Raw genomic sequence first — 15,914 nt, 5'->3', positions numbered from 1 at the left:
AGATCCCCTTTCTATGAAAGGCATGCTGATTGGAAATAATCTAACAAATGGCAATCAAGTTGGCATCTATTTCTTTCTGATGATCAATGTTATTAGTTTGCAATGCTAGTGGGCCTGTAATTTTATTGCCGCACCTTTTTGGACAATTAATGTCACATTGGCTCTTTCCAATCTGGTGGCGGGTCTCCCTGCATTCAATAATTTTGTCTTCAATGTTTTCTGCAGTATTGTTGACTCTTTTCTAACAACAATCCTGGCTCTATCTTCTCTTGCCTGGAGATTGATTGATTGTTAGCTTTTTCTGATGAAAAAATCCATACAACAGGTACATGAAGTCAGTCTCCTTCATTGGAAACTTCATCACCACATTAATGAAATGGCTTTTAACAAACAGGTGGCTTATACGAATATTTCATTTGTTTGATCATCTAGCCTCTCCTCATTAGCTTTATCATGTTTCCCCATGGACGTTTCCAAGTGCCCAAAGTTGTCATGTGCCTTTCCCTGCTTCGAGGTTTCATACTTATGCATCTAAACAATCGGTAAACATTATCTTTCAACTTTGTTTAATTGATCTACCTATCTGGTACAGATAATCTTATTTCTTGTTGGTGAACTTTTCTTAAACATTTGTCAGATAGGCAATCTATATGTCAATTATTTAACTATTTAATTTAACCATTTAACAAGAGAGAAGTTCACCAATGTCCCTTCAAGTTTAATTCATTGAAGCCCTACTGTGTGGAAACAGGCCTTTCGGCCCAAAACGTCCACACTGCCACTCAGAGCATCCCACCCAGACCCATTCCCCTCCACAATCTACACAACCCTGAACAGTGCAAGCAATTTAGCATGGCCAATCCACCTAGCCTGCACATCTTTGGATTGTGGGAGGAAACCAGAGCACCAGGTGGAAACCCACGCAGACACAGGGAGAACGTGCAAACTCCACACAGACAGTCACCCGAGGGTGGAATTGACCCTGGGTACCTGGTGCATTAACATTGCTGAAATCTCCCACAATCAATACCGTGAAAGTTACACAGAGCAGAAAGTGAACAGGACCAACCATTCTGAGTACATGAACACATTGGAGGCTAGGAATTCTGTAACAAACTCACCTCCTTTCTCACCAACGGCCACCCACTACTTATAATGGCATAGGTCAAGAGTGTGATAAAACATTCTTAGAACATAGAACTGTACAACACAAAACAGGCCCTTCGGCCCATAATGTTGTGCTGAACATTGACCCTAAACCTAAGGTTTATCAAACCTCCACCCCTCCCTTATACTATCAGCCATATGACTATCAAATAGCAGCTTAAATGCTCCGAATGAGGCCGACTCCACTACCCTCTCCAGCAATGCATTCCACGCCCCTACCACTCTCTGAGTAAAGAATCTACCTCTGACGTCTCCCCTATATCTACCTCCACTCACTTTAAAATTATGTCCCCTCGTAATAGCTACCTCCACCCTAGGAAAAAGTCTCTGGCTGTCCACTCAAATCTATATCTCTGATCATTTTGTACATTCTTCATTTACTTAGATGGATGCACTCTAACAACATTCCAGAAACTTGCCACCACCCAGGACAAAAGCAAGCTGCTTGATTGGCATCCCATTTTAGATCACTCCACCACCATCGATGCATACTATCAACAACGTGCACCATCTACAAGACTTTTTTTTTCTTTATTCACTCACGTGATGTGGGCGTCACTGACTAGGCAGCATTTATTGTTCATCCCTAATTGCCCAGAGGGCAGTTAAGAGTCAACCACATTGCTGTGGATCTGGAGTCACATGTAGGCCAGACCAGCTAAGGGTAGCAGTTTCCTTCCCTAAAAGGGCATGAGCGAACCAGATGGGTTTTTCCAGCAATCGACAATGAATTTACAGTCATCATTACAATGTTAATTCCAGATATTCACTGAATTCAAATTCTACCATCTGTCGTGGTGGGATTCGAACTTGCGTCCACAGAACACCATCTGGGTGTCTGGATTAAGAGTCCAGCCATAATACCACTAGGCCATTGCCTCCCCTCATGCAGATTTAGAGCACTAACTCACCAAGACTTTTCTGTTGCACTTTTCAAAACTGCAACGTCTTTCACCTCCCAGCAGGACACGCGCTGCAGATGCATGGAAACACCATCACCTGCAAGCTTTCCTCTAAGCCACTCACCATCCAATTTGGAAATACATCACGGTTTCTTCACTGCTTTTGAGTTCCTAACAGCACTGTGGGCAACTTGACATCCCCTAAGGACTTGAGTGGTTCAAACAAGGCAACAACTCTCTTTTCTAAGGGTAACTCAGGTTGGACCATAAATGCTGGCCAACCCAGTGACACCCACATCCCACGAATGAATGAAAATTAATCACAAAGTCCATGAACGTAACGTGATGTGCAAAATCAGTGACCGCAATTGCGCTTTACCACTTTTTGGTTGCCATCTCTCCTCGGTCTGTTGGTTGATGCAGTTTTGCTCTGTATCGTCCAACCTTTCAGTAGAACTATCTAATTCATTGTCCGTCTCATCATCACTATATGGCACCACATCATCAAATCTCCTGTCATCATCATCATCAAGGCTGGAGATTCTGTCAGTACTCATCACCCTACAGGTTTCTGATTCTGACTTCAGGTTCTTTCAAAGATACCTAAAACAAATTTGGAAAACAAAGTGACGCATTAAGAAATCTTCAAAGCAGAAACAGTTACAATGACATTAAGACACCAGTGACTCCCTGTAAAGTATTATCATGGTTTCCACTTTTATGTTAATATATACTGCACTCAGCTCCTTTTGCCCTGTCCTCCAAATTCACACACACATTCTTGCCAAGGTCAAAGAATAACATGTGGGCAGTTCAGGGTGCCAGTTTGTCACTTGTCTCCATATACAGAGTCCAACAGAGACAGAACCCATTACTAAACCTCCTTGAATCCACTCAGATTCTCCACAACATTCAACCTCCCTAATTCTACTTCAAAAACCCAACTGTTTGTATTCAGTTCTGAAAGAAATTTTCACATCATGACACTTAGAATATATTCAAGATCCTTACTACTTAACTTTGGGCCACCGTTCACAAACCATTTGCATGGCTAACCATTGCTGATATTTGCTTTCGATGTTCTCGTCTTCAAGGCAACTTTTATTTGGTCCAGAACTAATTGATCTATCTCGTACGATCTGCATCTTTGCCTCAAATGCTAGAGCTGTGTACATAAGAGATACAACCATCACCAGTCTGCCTACGCCATTTAAGTACTGTCTGCTGTTGCGTGTTCCGATAAAACTGCCCATTATTCCAGAAACATGTAAATGAACAAAAATAATCCTTAGTTTAATTTCCCTATTTCAAACTGGCTTGTTAAACCTGCTCTTTCCCATCATCTTCAATTTTGAACATCCCACAGACGGTTTGTAAGTACGACTGAGAGGATCCATCTTGCTGACCATGTTGTCCATTGCTGTCAAAGCAGACACATCCCCTCACTTAAACATTACATTCACAGGGTTATCTAGTTTCTTTCATAACTCTCAAGACGGTCTTGCTCATCTCCTGTCACCAGGAACCCACTTTCTGCCCCTAATTCATTAAATAGATTCCTGCTTTCTTCCCTTCCCAGCCCTATGTAAACTGACATCATCATTTAGTTGGTTAGGTTGAACAAATTCCCAGGCGCTTTGACTAACCACAAGCTTCATCTGAAGCGTGTGCAGGATCGTGTCCTGCTCTTTTCATCATCCTTGTTACTGCTGTCATGCAGCTCCCTGCACGTGAAATATCAAGTTTCTTCCACAATTTAATCTTTCCACAGGCTTGCCTATCCCAGTATAGGATCTTCTCCTCCAACCCTATGTACTTGTATCTCCAATTCCGGCCTCCAGTACATTTGGGTCTCCCTTCATGATATTAGCAGCTATGCCTTCAGCTATCTGACCACTACTGTCAGAATTTCCTTTCTAGAACTCTGCCTCTCCATCTTCTCCTTGGAGATTCACTCAGATGATAAAGTTTTGAATTATGCATAATATTTCTTTCAGTTCCACATACATCTTTGCCTGATTAAAGTCGTATATCGATGGTAGTTGCTCTTACTTCTGTGGCCAACATTCAACCTTCACAACACCAACAAGAACCAAAGTGATCCCTTGTTTTGGATAGAATCTACAGCATTGATTTTTTTGTAAAGACTCCTGTAGTATGACTGAGCTGCACAACTCAGAAATGCCTTAAACTGAATAGCTAATTGCGTAAAGAAAACATAAGAGTTATTAGAATTGGGCTCATGAAGGGAAAAGGAAAGTTGATCCTTGTACAATAAAATCATGAAAAAATTTTTGAGGCTATGAGAAATTAACGTTGTGGTTCTGCAGGATTTGAATGATGTAAACAACATTTAGAATTGTTGCAAGTCAGTTAGAAGAGCCAAAAGCAGTGATCAGAGTACCTGACAGTACAGTACAGTACAGTACAGACACCCGAGTATCAGAATAGTAGAACAAATGTGCCAGCATGCTACACTTCAGTGTGACAGGGTGAGGAAGGGATACTGTGTAATTCTACACAGTGTTTTCACAAAGTACTGGACAGGGTGTAATGTTAAAGTAATGGTCACCACCGATTGACAGGTTTCGAGAGTAAGATATTCAATGGACGGTGCCTATCAAAATTTATAAAGCAAGTCAGCGACTGGATCACCAAAACAAAATTCAGCTCCTAAAATGGATTACTGCTCACAAAGTAAAATCATGGTCTGATAGTACATTTAACCAAACTGACAAATACCCCTACGTCTGTATTCACTTTTGGGATCTGAATGACAGGGATTTCACTTGACCAGCTGTTACAGAGGTGGTGATGGGTTTATAGATATTACTGTTCTGGATCTGAAGAAAGACATTATCAAGGTTTCCACGCTAAGTTGCAACTGTTGTTGGAAAGCTTACCCACAAAAAGAACTGACAAAACCTCTGAAGATTTCATAATTATAAATGCATTGCACGATATAATTTGAGTGATTGTCCTTACACAATTGGCTTTAACTGTTATGCTTTTGTTACGATGTCAAGTACGTAGCTACCAAAGTGTTATGTAAATTTGATCCTTGCAAGGAATACACCATTATTTACTTAGCGATCAATCTGATGACATTTATGAATTATAATTGCTCTATTAATCGGTTTTTAAAATGACTAATTCAACATCAATCCCAAATACGACAGTTGCTGGTAATGTATATTGGAATGCGCCCTGGGACTAGAAATGGAAACTCACATCAATTATTTACATGAATGTTCAGCACCTATATATTAAAACACAATTGAAACATCCTTTTGTTTGGCATGTATCTATGACAATCAGACACAAAAGTATAATGTTCCAAGTGTTGAAGTACTTGGGAACAATTAGTGCAGACCTTCTTGCAATATGAGGACTTAGATTACCATGATCACCCCATGAGGACAGACACTACGCCAAGAACGATGAATTAGATTACTATGGCTTACAGCTCCATTCTGTGGACATAATTCATGAAGACAGCAAGAACTGGAGGAGCCACACATTCAATTTTGGATTGCAGCCTGCAGTTCATTCTAGGCTTCTGTATAATAATAGGAATACTTCGTAAATCAACTCCAAGGACCCAAAATCATTCACTGTCGATTGATCCATGTCAGATGGTGAGGGGAGAAATTGGAAGAGACCAGGGAAGAGTAATCCAGTACAGTGCAAAAGACCAGGCTGAAAAATTTTCATCCGTCTACAGTCACGAGTGCTGAGTGAGTGATTAATCCTAATCTCATCCTCAAGCCTCCAGTATCAGAGTTAACAGTCCTCAGCCAATTAGATTCATAACATGTGATATCAAGAAATTGATTAAATCACTGGGGGCGACATACGCATTGGGCCTTGGCAATAATACTAAAAAATTGCACTCCAGAAAAGCACCACGTTAATCAAGGCCCATCTCCAAAAAGAAAGACAGAATCTAATCATTGACATGGCCATCACTGAAACTTTCAGTATCAACACCCTGGAGGTTACCATGAAGCAGGAACAAAAATGAAAAGCCATACAAACTGATGACGGGGCAAGGCCCGAAATGTCAGTCTTCCCACTCCTATGACGCTGCTTGGCCTGCAGTGTTCATCCAGCTCTACAACTTGTTATCTCAGCCATACAAGCACACTGTGGCTACCAGAATAAGTCAGAGGTTAGGAATTCTACAGAGACTAATTCACTCCCTGTCTGCCCAATTATTATCCATAATGTACAGGGCACACGTTGATGGAATACTCCTAATCCTGAGGTGAGTGCACCTAAAAAACATTCAAAAAGTTTCACATCATCCATGTTGAAGGAGGCCACTTGATTGGAACCACATCCAGCACCTTCAAAATTCATTGTCTTTAGCACGTCACAGTGACAGCGGTGTACTATCCGTAAGATGCACTGCAATTAACTCACCAGGCTTATTCAACAGTACGGGTTAAACACAAGTCTTCTTCAATGTAGAAGGGCAAGGTCAGCAGATGCAGGGGAACTCCTCGACTTGCAAGATCCACTCAAAATCACAGCATCCTGAGTTGGAACTATAATCGCTGTTTGCTTGGTGCTGGGTTGAAATCCAGTTTCTGCCCGCCTCACAGTACTGTCGGTTTCCCTACATTATAAGAACTGCAGCAGTTTTTAGAACACAGATGAACACCTACTTTGAACCATATGTAGTAAATGAGCAGCCAAGTGCTGGGACACACTTCTCAAATGCACTCTGTGTGCACCACATGTACTGTAGTACTGTAAGAAAGTGCAGTGGCTGAGCTGCTTAAGGTGCCTGTCTAGTAAATAGGAGAATTCTGGATTCAAATCCCAGCAGTGCCTGTATCTTACTTTAAAAGCTCCTCACTTTTACAGAGTACGGGACAGAGCGGACATTGGGAAGATATAGGAGAGACAAGGACCCAAGGGCATAGCCATAGAAGAAAGGGAAGACTCTTTAGAATGGAGATGAAGGGAAACGTCTTCAGCCAGAGAGTGATGAATCTGTGGAAATCATTGCCACAGAAAGCTATGGAGGCCAGGTCATTAAGTATATTTAAGACAACGATAGGTTCTTTATTGTCAAGGGGATCTAGAGTTAAAGGGAGAAAGCAGGAGAATGGGCTTGAGAAACCTATGACAGAATGGTGGACCAGCATCGATGGGCTGAATGGCCTAATTTCTGCTCCTTGGTCTTGCGGAGGGATGCCATCGGCACTTTCTCAATAGCAATTAGAGACAAGTTAATGGAATTCATTGTTGGGATGGAATTCTATATCAAAAAGAAAGGCAAGTTGGAGCTTTTCACCTTGCATTCATCAGGACAAATGCAAGGATGCAAAATTTCAAAATGCTCACAACACATGACACCACAGGAGAAAAAAGGGTCCTCATTCTCTCCAGGTCAGCTGTTCTTCTGGTTTGCTGTTTGAACTGAGTAAATTGCATTTTTGTTTATTAAAACAAACAAACAAAGTCAGATTAGAAACTAGACTCGGCCAGCCCATAGTTGCAAACCCCAAGACAAGATGTCTGTGGTCAGATGTGATTCCATTATTTAGCAACACATGTTAAACAATCCAGTGTGTGTTAAGAGATAAATTGATGGTGTAAAATAATAGTTGAGCTCATGTTGTGTCCCATTCATGCTTGCTAGAAGCAACATGCCTGTCAGCATAAAAGGAGCATATTCAAAAATTGTGTATTTTCAATTTCTATTTGAGAGTGTGGGAAAGGCTGTGGCTTCTTCATGGCAATGTTTTGACCAAATAAAGTCAACTGGCCAACTAGTAAGCACAAGTTTGTTTATTTTACTGTCTTGCCTTGTGATGGTTAGCAGTTTGGCATGCTTGCATTTATCCTGATGACAGCAAGATCAAATATTTTAATTAACGTTTCTCTCTTTTCAGCAGTGCATTGACATCAAAGCCTGAACGTCATCTCAGTTTCCTAGGTAGCATCAGGAACATGCAAACATCCAAAGTTAGAATCTTGGAGCCAATTTCAAGATGGGGGCCACATGATGGAGAGTACTTATATCTCCCTGACTTGCAAATTCTGTCAGTCCCCGGACAGAATTCCATGGCAGTGGTCCTAATGTTCAAATTTTAAAAATAACCTTCCAAATGTGCTATTTATGTTGACACACAGTCATCTGTAAATAAAACGCAGCCAAGTACTGTACACCATGAATAGAAGCAATACAGTTCAGTTATTCTAATCCAAATGGTCAAATGAACATGCAGCACACTTCTGCAAAATCTCCAGGCCTGCAACTGTATACTTGTACGTTTGAATGCCCTGTATTCTTTTTAAGAATGTGATACTGGCATGTAGAGAGGCAGGTTGGTCAGAAATGTCCACGATTCCTGCATTTACACTCTGTCCATTGATATGGTCTTGGCAATGACTTCTCCTGAAAAACGTTGTGTAAATGGACATTGCCACCTCTCCCACCCAGATCCCATGAGTTAATAGCCTGCTGGCATTCAACACCAGGGTCGACAACAAAGAGTTACTTAATTGGTCAGTGCAAAATCATGCCAAGCTGTGCAACATTAGAAGTCAGTACCTCTTGGTCAAGAGGATATGAAAGCAGTTGGTTATGTCAGACAATTTAAATTCAATTAAATTAAACAAATTTTGAATGGAGCAGATGAAGTCACTGGACCAGTCATTCTGCTGTGGGCTCTTGAGTTCAGATGCCACCGCAGCAACTGGGTGTGTTTACATTAAACTGATAAACCTGGGATGTAAATGAGTAAAATGGTGACTATGAAAATATCAAAACACTGTGAAAACCTATCTGGCTCACTAACACCCTTAGGTGGGATTGAGATGCTATCCTTTCACAGCTTGGCTAACATAAATCCAAACCCAAGCAGAGTAGCCGATTCTGAAATGTCATTAGCAAACAAGGGACACTCACCATCAACCTTTTCAGGAAAAGTGCTGACAGTGCCGTTAAAATCCACACACTAAATAAATACCGGGTTGGCTTTTCAAACAGTGAACAACAATCCCTGTTACTCAGACTAGTCTCTTCCTTGAATTGATTAAATTTAAATCTCCACCAATTTCTATAGTTGGATTTGAACTCATGGCATTTGTCTCTATATTACTCACACAGCAACATCACCTCGACACCACCATCGCACCATTTTCACGAAAAGAAATCCATGCTGTTTACCCAGTTTGGCCTGAGTGCAACTCCACATTCTCAATAATATGGCTGATTCTTAAGTGCCCTCTGAAATTGCCTTGCAAGCCACTCAGTTCATGGGCTATTAGCATTTGTTGCCCATCCCTACCCTTCCTAGCGATGCTCAGGATGAATAAAAAAAATGAAAAACAGTCTGAGGAGATACAATTAATTTCTTTAAAATTATTAAGGGGGTTTATGCAGCCAAATCATTGGGTACATTGCATATCCTGTTACTTGATGCTTGGAATTTTAATGAAAAACATCTGTCAAAAATCTGAACATGAAATGTTCAAAGCTCTCACAAATAAAAGACTGGCTGAAGCATGAACACATAATTGTACTAGCTTCGAGTGCACAGGTTACTTCAAGACTGAGCCCTTCTGTGAACTCTCGAGCTGTCAACAACCTGTTTAAAAATTCAAGAATTGCAAACCGACCTTTTAACAAGCATTGTGCTTGCAAAAGGTATTGCGGACAAAGTCTCAACCCAAACTCAAGAACGCTGCAACATAAAAGAGGCAGTGGTGGCAGGATAGGAAATGTTCAGGATCTGGGCTTGTACACTCTTGCTCACCTGGCCAGTTGCATTCTTCTTTGCTAACAAGGTGTAGAACTGGATGAACACAGCAGGCCAAGCAGCATCAGAGGAGCAGGAAAGCTTATGTTTTGGGCCTAGACCCTTCTTCTTCGAATAGTGAAGGGTCTAGGCCTGAAAAGTCAGCCTTCCTGCTCCTCTGATGCTGCTTGGCCTGTGTTCATCCAGCTCTGCATCTTGTTATCTCAGATTCTCTAGCATCAGCAGTTCCTACTATCTCTGCATTCTTCTTTGGGTTTTTTTTGTATTTTTTAAAAAATCTCTTGTGTATCCAAGTTCACCTTGAAGGTGGATGCAAGGGTGTATTGTGGCAGCGGTAGTGTGGTGGTTCCAGATGTCCGTTCCGAGTAGCCATGGTGACTGCAGTTTTATCAAAGGCTTCAAATCAATGGGTCTGGCCATTTCCTCCCGGTGGTTGCTCATTGCCAGTGGCAATGGTGGCTTTGGGTACTGACTGAAGTGTTGGTGGATTCAGCATCGGCAATTCGATGGGTCCCATCTGTCAGTCCTTGCAATGGCGACAATGTAGTGGCTTTGGTGGTGGCACCATGGAGATTGACAAGGATGTTGTCTGGGCAGGAAAGTTTCAGTCATGGAGAGATTGGGCAGACTGGGGCTATTTTCCTGACAGCAGAGGACATGGAGAAGTTAGGGTTCAGGTCGCAGGAGAACATGGTTGAGATAGTTAGTTAGGGTTGTTTGGCATAGTTAGGGTAGACAGGAAGAAACTTTCCCTCTTTATGGAGGTATCAATGAGCAGGGGCAAAAATTTATGGTCAATGGGTACCTGAAATTCACAGAGCAAGGGTCACCGGACCCGAAACATTAACTCTGTTTTTCTCTTCACAGGAGCTGCCAGCTCTGCTGAGCTTTTCCAGCAACTTTGCTTTTGTACCTGGAATTCACGACCTGGAAAAGGGTGACAGAGGCAAAAAGCCTCAGCATTTAACTAGTATTTAGATGTACACTTATGGCGCCAAAGTGTTCAAAGCCATGGACCAAGTGCTGGAAAACAGAGTTGGAGTAGTTAGATGGTTGTTTTCTGATTGAGCATGCACCAATGGACAGAAAGACCTCTTTCTGTCCTGAACCATGACTCTATGGAGACAAAGTACACAAAATAAAAGGCATTACGAACAAAATTTATGCATTTAGTCTGTCACTAAGTTAATAATTTGAAAAACTATATACATTATCAGTCGGAAACAGAAAATAAACTAAAATCAACAGGAGTCTTACACAATGAGCAGTGATGGAAAGCACAAAGTTTCCTGCCTCAACTACCCTTCTGGACATTACATTCTAGATTCCCAACACCCTATGGATAAAGAAAAATAGTTGCTCAATCTCCTGTTTTTCACCTTAAATTCTGCCCCTCATGGTTGAGGTTTTTTTTGCATCCACTCCAGTGCTAACAGATCACTCCGTATCTTGTAGTGACCTGAACTGCACACAGTATCCTCGCTGTAGTCTAATCAAAAAGTTCTGTACAGCTCCGATGTAGCCTTCCTGCCCTTATAACCTATGCTTTCACAGATTAAAACAACTATCCTGTATGTCCTCTGAACTAACTTATTAATTATCCTCTTCAGTAACCAACCTGCTGCCCTCAGCGATCTGCGAACAAGCACCCCAAGGATCCCTCTGAGTTCCAAGTGTCCTGCCATTCACTGAGTACTCCCTTGCCTTCCAAAGTGCATCACTTCAGTTAAATTTCACCTAACCCTGATTTGCACATCTGACCAATCGTCTACATCCTCCTGTAACTTAAGACAAATCTTCCTTACGGTCAAATCATCCAGTCAATCTTTGCATCATCTGCAAACATACTTATCACTTGTACCTCCCCAGCATCATCACGATCAATAAAAGGGACCAGCACGGATCCCTGTGGTTTGCCACTGAACACAAGTTTCCAGTCACACAAAGCCTTCTACCACTACAGCAATTTTGGATCCACCTTATCAGGTTACCCTGGATTCCAAACGGTTTCATCTTCTTTATTAATTTTCCATGTGCAAACTTGTCAATGGCTTTACAGAAATTAACAGTTTCCCTGCCACTGATGTGAGGTGTACTGGTCTTTTATTTCCTCAGCTAACTCTACCACCCTTTTTGATAACTGGAACCATATTAGCCTGACTCCAGTCCTCTGGCACTTCCCCAGTGGCCAGAGAAGTTAAAAGTCTGGGGCAAAGCTCTTCTGCTTTGGTAGCCCGAGTTACAATCCTTCAGGATCTGGGGAATTGTACGCTTTAATATCTGTCAAAGCTCCAATGCCTCCTCACTCCTTATGTCAATCCGTGCAAGTACCTCTCAGTTTCTTTTCCCAAATCCTGTTCCTTCATCCTGCTTCTCTAGCATGAAGACAGGTGTGAAGAAGTCATTTAACACACAGTGACTTCTAGCGCCATGCGCAGATTGCCTCCTTGTTCCTCAATTAGCCCTACTCTTTCCTTGGTTATCCTGCTCCTCTTGACGTACTAGTAGAATATCTTGGGATTCTCCCAAATGTTACCTGCTAGTGCTTTCTCATGCCCCCCCGACTTTGCTTTCCTAATTGCTTTCTTTAGTTCCCCTTACACTTTCTATACTCCAATAAGGACTCCATTAACTTGCTCTCTTTACAATTATTAAAAGTCTCTTTTTAATCCCCCGCCTTTCTTATCCAGTCTTGAATATTCCTGGACATCCAGGGTTCTCTGGGCTTGTTGCTCCTACATTTCACCCTTAAGGGAACAGGCTGCACCTGTACTCTCCCTGCTTTCTTTGTGAATGTTCCCCCATTGTTCTGCTGCAGATTTACCCATGTTTACTTTGTTAGATTCCCGCATTATTTTAATAAAATTAGAGCCCCCCGCCCCAAACACTATCCCTTTTCTGAAGGCCATTTTGGTTCCTTCTCCATAAGGAAGCTTAAATGCACAGTCTTGCGGACACTCTCACTAAAATGGTCTCCCATTGCTACCTTGAAAATCTGGTTGGCTTTGTTCCCCAGAATTTGTTCCAACACTACACTGTTCCTTTTTGGACCTTCTAAATACTGATATAAAAAGCTCTGTCGAATACATTTCAAGAAACCGGTTCCCTAGAAAGCCTTCATACTATCTCACGATATAATGACACATGGCTATCTAAATTAAATGCTGGGGAAGTTGGCATCCCCTGACATAATTACTCTATTATTGTTTTTACATACCTTAATGAAATGTCTTCATATCGATTAGTCTATGCCTGCTGATAGTTTTTTTTTGAGGGGGAGGGATTCTTCAATACTCTCCCAGCAGTGTGGCTGCTCTGTTTTTATTCCTAAGCTCTACCCATAAAGTTTCATTCCAAGATTTTTCCAAGATATCATCCCTCCTCATTGCAGTGACCAACATCTTAATGCGACACCACCTTCTCATTTACACACACGCATCTTGCCTGAAGATTATACACACCCTGGAATGTGAAGTTTCCAGTCCTGCCTCTCCCATAACAGCATTAATCTCAATTTCATGTATCAATCAATGCCCTTAACTCTTCTGCTTTTTACATATCATACTCTTGGCAGTACAGGCCATCCAGCCTCACCTTTCTCCCTTTGAACTAACATCTGATAGTATCAGTATTATTGCACAGACCTTATGGAGACCAAGTCCCATTGTCACATTCTGTTCTTGCGCTAAGTGTCGGAGGAAGCGCTGTCACAATAACAAACATTTTACAAGATGATGGACTTTCAAATCCTATAGTTGGGGGGGTGGTGTGGGGGGTTTGCATTCAGCAAATTCAACCTATTTGCTCCAAATCATTTTCATTTTAAGTCCTGGATATTGAATTTTTCCACTTCTATTCCAGCCAGAATTTCATTTTTCCACAGACACACTGACTGCCATCTGTCAATAAAAGCAATATTTGTTTTGAAACTTTTTTTAAAAAAGACTAAGATAAATACATTTCTGTATGAATTGAACAGGGATCCAATTAAGGTATATGAACCAAGAACAGTAGGACTTTGAGTTCACTCTGCCATTTTATACTATCATGGTCGATCTGATTTTAACTTCAAGATTACACTTCTCCATTCTGCATCCACTGTCTTTTTTAGGAAGGGAATTCCCAAGACTCTCAACTCTCTAATTCTTTCCCCCTTACCTCTGTTTTACATTGGTGACCCCTTACTTATAACCCCTAATTCCAGATTCTCCCAAAAGATGAAATATCCTTTCCACATCCACCTGGCCAAATCCCCTTAGCAGCTGATACGTTTTAATTAAGTCACGTCATTCTTCTAAACTCCAGAGGATACATTATTTGCCTTCTCTCATACAGTGATCGCTCACTCCAGTTGCTTGTCGAGTAAAGCTTCTCTGAATGACTTCTAACGAATTAACATTCTTACCTAAGTACAGTTACCCAATATTGTGCTCAGTACTCCATATCCAGTCTCAGGATCCTGGTGGCACAACGTTGGATCATATCAGACAGTAGCACGTAGATAAGCGATACAAGAGGATCAAGGATACATTGATGGCTGGAACAATTAGCCATGATCTTGTTGAATGGCAGTGCAGAGTTGATGGGCTGAATGGCCTACTCGTCCTATGTTCTTACAACTGCAGTTATGCTGTGATGACTGTATAATTACATGTTGACGTCAATGGGGTTGGGTTTGAATCAGCAACTTTCTAACTGAGCTCTGGATATTTAGTTTTACTCCTTCTTTTTAATCTGGATTCTGTAATGTGGAAATTTTCCGAGTTGTAGTTGTTAATTTAGCCTAACTTGAAACAGTATGGAACATATTTTTTTTCTTGCTGTCATCTGTTTGCCAATTCAATTTTATGAAAAAAGTATACTTTTGCATCAGTGGTCGATGTCAGAATACGGAATTCAGGTGAGCAAGCATAGTGAATATGAATTTACCAGCCTTGAGAGTTCTAACTTAATTCTCTATCAGAGATGTACAAGATACTTTAATAAGCCTATTTAACAGTTATGATACAACTCTAAAGCAGATGGGACTGGAACACAGGACTTCGGAAAGATCTCTAGCTGAGTGATGTGTTTCCGTCTGCTGAAACGAAGCTGACACTCAGTATCACATTCTAAAGCACTGTTTTTCAGGCTCATTATAGTCATGATAATAGTGCTCAATCATCATCTCTTCCATCACTATCAATCCAAATAGAATTCATTATCATAAGTAATAGACTTCTCAGCATTGACAATGGCAATGAATGACTTGGTTGAATTTACTGCAGGACAATATGTGCGTGGGTTGAGCTGTGTGCTACATTCAGACTGGATAAAGAAATACAAAAGGTAAGTGCTTCAAATACACAGCTGTCAGCACCTGAAAAGACAAAAGATCAGACTGCGACCCTCAGAAAAATAAACTGTCTGAGCTAGTTTTAGGTCAGCTGTGTGCTTCCAGAATTTATTTTTTTTTGTTTGATTTCCAGCATTTATAATTTCTTATTGTCTTTCCTATTTCAAAATACAAGGGTGAGTTTGTTTATATGCACAATCATCTAGTGGCTGGAGTCTGCTTTGTGTTTTTATTACTATTCTTTGAAAAGTTTATAAGCTATTTTTGTATGCACAAATATGTAGATAGAATAAGGCTGTTACAACACAGAGGGAGACAGCCAAACTACATTAGCCTTCCTAGATGATAAAGTGTGAAGCTGGATGAACACAGCAGGCCAATACATTAACCTTCCTACCCTCTAATTGCAACACAGTAAAATTAAAACCTCCCAAGACCCCTAATTGTTACTCCAGTGGTCCCTAAACAGACTCTTGAATAATCAATCACAGGTTTTGTGAACAATTAATTCCAAACACTAGTTTTGGATCTCATACAAAAGACTTAAGTTATTAAATACACATCAACTTTAGCAGAGAAAAAACTAAACAAGGTAAAGCAACGAATGTCTTAAGTTTAAATCTATAACCTTTTGCTTTCAGTCCCTATTTACAAAAAAAAGACAGGCATACAAAGACATTTAAGGAATAAATGAAAGAAAGCAATAAAACTGGCCAAGACTACTTAAGTGGC

The 15,914-nt window shown here is 41.0% G+C and overlaps 1 protein-coding gene across 2 annotated transcripts in view; it reads right to left on the bottom strand.

Moving 5' to 3' along the window:
* Positions 1–15,914, bottom strand: part of atp8b1 (ATPase phospholipid transporting 8B1) — a 141,865-nt gene that overhangs the window by 69,402 nt on the left and 56,549 nt on the right. For both annotated transcript variants that reach the window (XM_048544699.2, XM_048544708.2), the window contains exon 2: positions 2,449–2,672. In XM_048544699.2, coding sequence (XP_048400656.1) covers positions 2,449–2,626 — 178 coding nt within the window. In that variant the 5' untranslated portion in view covers positions 2,627–2,672. The remainder of the gene's footprint in view (positions 1–2,448; positions 2,673–15,914) is intronic.

This window comes from Stegostoma tigrinum, chromosome 1, assembly GCF_030684315.1.
Source record: "Stegostoma tigrinum isolate sSteTig4 chromosome 1, sSteTig4.hap1, whole genome shotgun sequence".
NCBI lineage: Eukaryota > Metazoa > Chordata > Chondrichthyes > Orectolobiformes > Stegostomatidae > Stegostoma > Stegostoma tigrinum.
The sequence above is the reverse complement of the archived record's forward strand: the minus strand, read 5'-3'. Positions and strand labels throughout refer to the sequence as shown.